An 8,841-nucleotide genomic window follows, 5' to 3' on the forward strand; every position below is an offset into this window, starting at 1 on the left:
CCAAGCATCTTTTGCAAAACAGGTGTACTTTTATTTGAATCATAAATTTGATGTGAGACTTGTTTGAAAACAATCTCTTGCTATTTTTTTATTTTAATTTTTTTTACTTCTTTTGAATTTATTATTACAGTTTATATTTTTGGTCATTTATTGTGATGTCGTGTGTGAACTACTGTGTCAAAATAATTTCTCTCTAAGTGAGGCTAAGTCTAATAAAAATATAAATTCCTAGTAATTGTTTGGGATGAGTGTTTACAAGTCTACATATGGAAGTAAAAAGTAAAGCTGCTAAAAAGTTACAAAAAAATGTAAAAACTGGGAACTTTTGAAAGCTATATGTGCCCTGAATTCGATATATGCATTTGGTTTATTACATTATTACATTAAAAAAAATATTATTTAGACAAGCCATCAAAGTAAACCAAATATAGCCTTAGACATTGATGGACTCAGTTAAGTAGCTCTGACCCGACAGAAGTAGCCTGAGCAAATAACAGCAGAAACAACACTTTCCTCCACAGCTGTTATTGCGCACTGGCCCTTGTTTGTCAAGTGGACTTTTTCTAGACCTCGCGAGTCTGATTTGTCTGAGCTCTAGACGGGCCCCTGAACGCAGCAGTGTTCACTTTAGGGAACGGTGAGTGACGTGCGCACAACGAGCTGCGGGGACGGAGCTCAAGTCTCTTCGCGTTTACTCTCGCTGTTTGTCAAAGTCTTACGAAGGGTCAAGGAGAAGAAGCACTTTTCCGTTTGCTACTACCGAAAAGAGAAGAATATTTTACTCGTGCTGGACTGGTTTAAGTTTAAATTTGAACGATATGAGGCTGGCGAAACGGCGTTGGCGGACTTACACATAGTTTGAATTGCGGAGAGGCGAAGCGAAGTGAGCCGCTGGATCAACATGCTCACCCCGCTACTGCTCTCCCTTCTGCCTCTTCTCTTTCTCTGTCGGAATTCGTTTTGCCAATACTCAAGCGACCAGTGCAGTTGGAAAGGAAGGTAAGTGTCTGTCTGTAAGCTTTATTAAAACTGCGTAGTTTTGTTAAAACGTGAATTTCAGTGTGCGTAATTCGTGCGTCTTGGGGACAAGGAGAAAGTGAGACTTTGGCGACTTGGTCTGATCTGGGGCGATGTAGCGGGCATTTATTTAAACACTTCGTAAAAAAGGTAGTGTGTAGTAAGAAGCTCAAAAGATAGAAAAAGAAAGATTAGATATTTCAATTTACATTAATTTGTGATGATTGTAGTGAAGTGGAGGTGGAAATGCCAATATGTGAAGATGCGATGGGGGCTTGTTGTTCAGTCTAATTTGCCGGTGTTTAAAAATCCAAATTCTTTTTTTTTTTTTCATTTATTTATTTATTTTTTTATTTTTTTTACACTATGATCAGTGCCCATTAGTCACATTATAGATTTACTGTTTTTTGTTTTGTTTGTTTTTTCTATTAGAGATAATGCTTTATGATTTCTCAACATATTTCAGTTATTAAGTACTTATTACATGTACCCATCTTCAATATAATATGTGGAAATATCTAGTTCAAAAGAAGTTAACAGAAGAACTTTTGTTCAACCTACAATGAGGAAATAACTTGAAACTCCTTTTTCCTCATAACACAAGACTACTGTATTGTACTGGGTGTTTGGTTTCTTAATGTTGTCAAGTATATTTCACCAAGAATGCAATACATAGTTGCCCTTGTTTATTATCCAATATCCAGAGTGACCCTTTGGACAATCTTGGCTCTCTTCAGACATCTGCTGCAGTGTGTTTTGCACTTGAGAGGCAGTGTGGTTTGGTTTGCTCCAGTCAGGAGGGGCGGGCAGCATTCAATACTTTTGAGTCTCTACCAAATAATCTGTTGTTGATTAGGATGGCTCTTGGCTAATCTCATTTAATTGCCTGCAGAGATGATGAAGTTGGGAGGACTTAATTAGAGAGAGCCTGGTTATGGAGCTTCAGATACAGATGCTCCACATGTGCAGTGGGTTACTTCAGATCTTTGACTGATTTGAATTTTAGCATCTCTGGAAACTGGGCGTCCCCACCCCACTCAGAGCCCAACCACTGGCTTGGCCTGTGCACACTGGTAGAGTCCTGATGGCTTCCTGCCGCTGGTTTTGCCACAAAGTGAGTGACAGGCTTGAGTTTTCAAACCCTGACCAGGCATTAACTTGTGGATGGAGTCAGTTGGTCTTGCTGGCGCCACAGTCCGGAGTGCTGCCCGGACAAGTCTCTTCCAGTCTTTTTGGTGGCTTGAAAGCGAGGGGAGGTTCAGTGCGTGACCTGCATTTGCACTTGCATGCAGCCGCCCCAGCTACTGTTGCTGCTGTTGTCTGCCCAGAGCCTGATGTCCATTCATCGTGCTCTGCCTCCAGTCTCCCAAAGGCTCCGTGCCAACAGTCGTTTGGCTGCAGCAGGAACAATGTGCCTTGGGGAGCGAGCGCGGGAGCTGAGGTCACTCTGGCCGCTGCGGCTCGTGACTGGTCATGCAGCCAGTCTTGTGCACAGGCAGGGCTTAATGCTCTGCCAGGAATGTGCTCAGTGTCCTTACTGTTTGCACCTTGAGCTGTTCTGGGATGGAAACTGACTGGAAAACTGATCAACTGTATCATACTGTCAGAGGCTTTTTGTACCTGGCCATGTGTGGCTTCTTCCCTCTAGAATATATACATGCTAAGGGATATCCCTTTAAAGCTTAGGGATACAATTATATGGATTGAAATAGTGTATGAAACATGACAAATAAGCCTCACAACACTGATGTGCAGTGTTCCATCCATTCCTTCCTTGATTTATAATAATAATGGACAGCAATAGGTAATTATGTTTTTTTGATAAATGGTGAATGTGACTTTAATTATGGCCCAAATGATTGAGGTGATACGCATCACAGAGCAGTGCTTCTTTGTTTTAATCTTACATTAGAGTCACCCATAATTTTTAAAATGACAAATGACAAAGTGACAAAAGAAGCATGCCATGAGTCAAACCACATCATAAAACCATATGCTGATTTTAAAAGCTGATTATTATAGAGATTACGTGTTTGCCTATACTGCATTTATACCCATAGTTAGATTGTTTCTCTCTTTATTTTTCCAGTGGTCTGACGCATGAGGGTCACACGCGCGATGTGGAGCAGGTGTACTTGCGCTGCTCACAGGGCTCTCTGGAGTGGCTCTATCCCACTGGGGCTATCATCGTCAACCTCAGGCCCAACACAGTGTCTCCAGCTGTGGCCAAACTCTCAGTCTGTATCAAACCCTCTCCCGAATCCAGCGGCGCAAACATCTACCTGGATCGGGTCGGAAAACTGCGCCTGTTACTGCAAGAACAGGACCAAGCGCAAGGCAAAGTCCACTGTTTCAATATCCAGGAGGGGGCGCTGTTCATCGAAGCTGTCCCACACATGGACATCAGCCGCCGGGCTACATCGTTTCAGTATGAGCTGGTCAATGACAGACTGGGAGCAGATGCACATTCACTCAATGGTAAGACATAACATCATTTTTATTATTAGAAGTGTGTGTGAATGTACTTTTTTAGGGATTTTTGTCCATGTAATGAGGTATCCAAGAGTGGGGCCTCTAATTTTCGGGTACTTCCCTTGATGACAGGGAAGTTGGATATGTGCAGTCAAAGCCATACACTCCTCTGTCAGTCACAATCTATCAAACACTAGTGCAATATTAATTCCTAAATCAAAATGAGAAATTGAGTGGTCAAAGTCTTATTCTGTATGAAACAGATTCTTGTATTTGTTTAGAAGTTCATATTTAAATTTCTTCTCAAGTTTTTTACTTCTAGTTATGATTTTTGTACTGAATCTTGATTTAAAAACATACATTACAAATACAGTTGTCATTGCAATCATTTCAACATTTCACAATTTTTCCAACATAATTCAGTCCTGCTACCCACACCTGGGCGGCAGTAGCTCAGTTGGTAGAGCATTCGCCCACTGATCTGTAGGTTGGCGGTTTGAATCCAGCTCTCAACATAAACATCACAGGTTGAGCGGTCAGATCCACTGACCCACAGGTTGGCTGGTGTGATTCCAGCTCCCACAGATGAATGCTGCCGTTGTGTCCTTGGGCAAGACACTTAACCCACCTTGCCCACAGTGTCTGCGTGCACTGGTGTATGAATGTGTGTGTGAATGGGTGAGTGGTTCCTTGTTGTAAAGCCCTTTGAGTGCCTTGAAGGTGGAAAAGCGCTATAGAAAAATGTGACCATTTACCATTTACCATTTACCTATATCATGTATGCATTTTAACCTGGGATTACATTTATGAATGGCTCCGCATTAGTCCAGAAAAACAAAGCCTTGAAAGTGTATCTTAAATCTCATGGAAAAATGTGTAAATCCATCCTGAAAGAATGAACCCACCCACTTTTTCATCTTTTTCCCCCTTTGATGGTGTGCGTGGAGGGACCGGGCCGAACAGCAGGCCTCTTCTGAAAAACCGTTGTCTGTTTTCACGCTGTGTACCTGCCAAACCTGCGCTGGGTCAAGCTGCGAGACTGCGCTTAGCAACTGTTTTTGTTTCCACCACCATCATCGGGCCCACATGTGTTTTTACAAGTCTCTGGCTCTGTATATTCATATCCTGCATCGTTATGTGCCAGACCAGGGGGAAGATTAATTATAGAGGCCCATATATTTGGATCACCACATAAGTGCGCCTCTCTCTAGCGCTGCGATATGCTCTTAGATAACACTGGATGATTCACAAACTTGGACTTGACGATTCATTGCTTCTTTAATCTGTCTTTCTCTTTGGTCCCTATTTTTCCACTGTGCTGCTTGGATCAAGTTGCTCACCATCACACTGGAATGTATGTCCATCCAGATGTTGGGAGGGTCTTTTTTGAAAGCCCAGCCCCTCCCCTTCGCTTAAATTATCCTCTATTCTTCCCTCGCAATATTTCCTACCTCTTAATTACTCTCTTGTCTATTTATCATCATGGTGTTTTCTTTCCCATTCCTCTGGTACTCCATATATCTTTTCCGGGCTCTTTGCAGCTGTTTGAAGTGGTATTAGCGAGTTGCTGCTCCATTTCGGGGGAATGTGCCGTGGTCCAGATGTTGCAGGGACACTCTCTCACTGCCCCTCCCTTTGCTTGCCTCTTGGAGCCTGTGTGATGTGGTCGGATCAGAGCGGGTGCAGCGTGTGCCGAGGCCAAACCAAGATGCTGAGTCGGCTCTTGTTCCATTCCTGCGGTTCTGTTTCATGTCTGTCATTCGAACCAAGAAGAAAAAAAAAACATCAACTTTTTAGGTCCTGGTTTGCCTGGGCTATGGCAGCATGTAGGCGCACTTCAAAGGGGGGGAATGGGGTGAGGTTAGTCTCTCTGAAGTCTCCCATTTCTCCAGCTGTTCTTAAGCTCAGGCGGCTTATGGCTGTTTGACCCCTGACCTCTGGGGTAAGGCAGAGGCGCGAGGTGCTAGCTAGCTCGGACTGGCCAGCGACACACTCACCCCTCACCCCCAGAGCCTGGACTTCAAACGGGACAGCTAAAAATAAGACCTCAGCATATCTTCTTTAGCGCGAAAATCATTACTTCAAAAATCCCATGACACCACTGCCCTTTTCATTTGACTTCAATACCGTATTTAAGCTGCTTAGAAATCTATGGACTGTAGTCTTTGGATTTGACAAGTATTCCTGGCAAGGTGTGAAACATGCTTAAAACAAATGGTGCTTTCAATTACAGTGTTTTAACAGTAATATTTGTCGGCCCTCAGCAAATGATTTGGTTTGGTATGAACTCAGAAGATGGGTTATAGTAGGGCTGGATGATAAAAAAAAAATAATAATAATAATATTGGGAATTTTGTGATTAGATAAACGATTCATGTTTTAAGAGTAGGATTCTCTTCAAGAACACAATTTAAATCCACCCAGGATTAACATTTGATCACAAACTGTTTAACTTACGCAAGAATCAGGGTTAGCAGGTTTTATACATAAGACAGGATTTTTTGCTTTCTGCAGTGGAAATAAATAACAACATGGGCTACAATTTGTCAGCTGGGATTAATGTTGCTTCTGTTTTATCTTAAACCCTTTTTCATCGTGCATTGTATGAACACGTTTGAACATCCACCTGTGCTCTTCTCTTTGCTGACTCGGTGTGCCCTCGTGCCACTCAGCTGCACGACAGAATGTTCAGGAAGCTGTAATAAAGCCGTCATAGTTAGTGAGCTCTTAAGGCCACCTGAGTCAACTAATCATAGGCTGGGCTGCTCTCATTTAGAGCCCTTTCTCCAGTCGTAAAACACCGGACAACTGGGCAGTCCTGACAGCCCGTCCACATAAGTGCAACGTGCCCCAGAGCAAAGTTACTTTAGTTTAGTTTGAAAATGACTAGGGCCTGAGATTAAATTCTGCTCACTGGCCACTTTGGCTAGTTGCATTTTCACAATGCTTAAATTTTAAACAAAATTTTCATATTAAGAACAGAATTGATTTTAAAACAACAATTATGCTTATGGGTTTCTCTAATAGTACCTTGGGGTCTTAGAATTGTTCTGATATAGATGACTATTCTAAAACTATTTATATATGTATTTTTTTCAGTATCAGTTTCTCTTAATCAGTTTGTTACAAACCTAGTGGGCTAGTCAATTTCAAAAGTTACTCAACAAGTGAGGTTTTAACTAGGGACAATTGTAGTAGTTGCAATGATTTAGTATAGATGGTATTTGTTATAAAATGTTCACTTCTGACTTAAGCTATGAAGGTTGTTTAGAATTAATGCTATGATATGATAAGTGTATCTAAAAATAATTAATACATTTTAATAGAATGTGTAGGTTAGGAGGATTATGCATAAAATGTAACTAATAAAGAAAAAATCCAACATAATTTTCCTAGGTGATGGTTTTCTTCACAAACCACACTTTTGTACATGAAACAACAGTGTGCTTGTCCCTTCAGTTGCATTATTTCCAGCTGTGTTTGACTGCTGACCGCCCCTCTGCTGTCTGTGGGGACAAATAAACACTTAGAGATGCAGGTCACATGGCATATGGTTATTACTGAAGTGCTGTTTAGCGTCTTTGTCCATGTGTAGATGAAGAGAAGAGTTGTGTAACTGTCAGCACTCATTTCGGTGACTCTACTAAATACAGGAAGTGCTTAAGGAATGAAAAACGCTGGCACCAAGCTTAACTACATTCTTGTTTATTTTCCAGCTCCTTGCCAGCCCTGCAGTGATGTGGACATGCTCCTCGCCATCTGCACAAACGACTTTGGTGAGTATCGGTTGCTATTTTCTGATCTCTGTTTCCTCATCAAACATACCTGGAGTTGTGTTTTGTTTTATTCACTCATGTTTAACACTGAAAACCTGCAAACCTTTGAGTTCTTCACTCAAACAGAAAACATGTGGTAATATAGCATGTGCTCCACTGTGTTTTTAAACTCCATACATTTTCACTAGAATAATCTTCAGCCCTGGAATTGCAAATCTCCGCTGTACAAAGGGTAAAAAGTAGCTTACCTTACCTTACCTTGAAAACTACAACTATTACAGGGTGAAACAGAGCATTTTGAGCTTTGGAGATGTACACAGGCAAGTAAGCAGGGTTATTCGAATGTGTGAATGAAACAAAACACACCTCTAGGTATGTGTTTGAGAAGGTAACAACATTCCAAAATGGCTTAAAGCTCAGAAGAGTCTATTTCATATTGTATAGGACCTTTAATAACTGTTTTTGTTTACAGTGGCACGGGGCACTATAAGAAAGGTGGAGGAAGAGCAGGAGCACTGGTCTGTCACTGTGGAGGTCAGCCGACTGTACAGACAGAAAACCCAGGTGTTTGTGTCCGGGGGCGTGAGGGTCCGCAGCTGGACGGGGCAAATCAAGATCCCTCTTCAGTGCGCAGTAAGGGCTGGAGAGGGGGACTTTCTTTTCACTGGGGCAGTTCGCTTTGGTGAGGCCTGGATGGGCTGCGCACCTCGCTACAAAGACTTCCTCCGAGTGTACAATGAAGCCGAGAAGCAAGGCACTAACCCATGTCACGTGGACACAAACTGAAAGATTGGGTTAGCTAAGCAAGAAGTGGAACAGGTCCTTGATGAGTGGACAAGTTGAACCAAATGTTCCCAGACACAGACAGCCGGGCCAAGTGTCCCTCCCGTTGTCTGAAGGCTCTTCGAAGACAAAAGACCAGCGCCTCCAGTGTTGCCAAGCAGCATCCGATTGGACTCAAAGAGGATGGGGATGCCGCGTGGAATGTGTCTGGACTGCTTTTTCAGCCAGTGACAAACCCACAGGTGTTAAATGTAGCAGAGCCCTTTGTGTTAATGTTTGTAAATGTGAATGATTGTTGTATATTTGAAGCTTTGTAAAAATGTGATGTACAGTTGTGAATTTGTGTAAAAAGTGAAAGCCTCTTATTTTTATTTTGTTAAAAAATTAATTGCGGTTTGATGCCTGAGTATTTTTTCAGGCTGTACACTTGCAAGAAAAAGACAAACCAAAAACGCTACAGTTTTGTTTTTGCCCTGTGAATAAAAGCTGTTATTCAATTCTAACTTGGGACTGTTACGTGTTAATCTTAAGCTTTATTGAAAGAGGACATGGTATGCGTTTCCCAGCACATTTTTCACTTTGACGCACAAAAGCAGGCCCGTACGATTACGATTATCACTGCGTTATAGGTTCACCTCGACCTAAAGCCTGGGAGATTGATATCGGGGAGTCGTGGTGGATTCCTCTGCACTGGTTCCTGTGGTGATGGGGGTGGCCCTGTGTCAAGGTCAATGTGAATGGCCCCTTTGTTCCAGTGCAGCAGCCTGGTATGAGAGCGCTAGGCCTGAATGCT

The 8,841-nt window shown here is 42.3% G+C and overlaps 1 protein-coding gene across 1 annotated transcript; it reads left to right on the forward strand.

The window, feature by feature from the left end:
- Positions 1 to 627: 627 nt before the first annotated feature.
- Positions 628 to 8,551, forward strand: metrnla (meteorin like, glial cell differentiation regulator a). The gene is made up of 4 exons (XM_020932312.2): positions 628 to 999; positions 3,107 to 3,495; positions 7,206 to 7,265; positions 7,738 to 8,551. Exons 1-4 carry the CDS (start codon positions 902 to 904, stop codon positions 8,049 to 8,051), a joined length of 861 nt encoding a protein of 286 aa, XP_020787971.1. The 5' UTR covers positions 628 to 901; the 3' UTR covers positions 8,052 to 8,551.
- The last annotated feature ends 290 nt before the right edge of the window (positions 8,552 to 8,841 follow it).

The sequence above is a fragment of the Boleophthalmus pectinirostris genome, unplaced genomic scaffold, assembly GCF_026225935.1.
Source record: "Boleophthalmus pectinirostris isolate CB_2022bp ecotype Guang Dong unplaced genomic scaffold, ASM2622593v1 HiC_scaffold_17, whole genome shotgun sequence".
NCBI classification, from domain to species: domain Eukaryota; kingdom Metazoa; phylum Chordata; class Actinopteri; order Gobiiformes; family Gobiidae; genus Boleophthalmus; species Boleophthalmus pectinirostris.

What these genes read in the sequence shown, in the direction of transcription:
- metrnla (XM_020932312.2), top strand. Translation starts at nt 902, where the DNA reads ATGCTCACCCCGCTACTGCTCTCCCTTCTGCCTCTTCTCTTTCTCTGT. An exon ending in AGATGCACATTCACTCAATG is followed by an intron (nt 3,496 to 7,205) that starts GTAAGACATAAC and finishes TTTATTTTCCAG; the next exon opens with CTCCTTGCCAGCCCTGCAGT. An exon ending in CATCTGCACAAACGACTTTG is followed by an intron (nt 7,266 to 7,737) that starts GTGAGTATCGGT and finishes TTTTGTTTACAG; the next exon opens with TGGCACGGGGCACTATAAGA.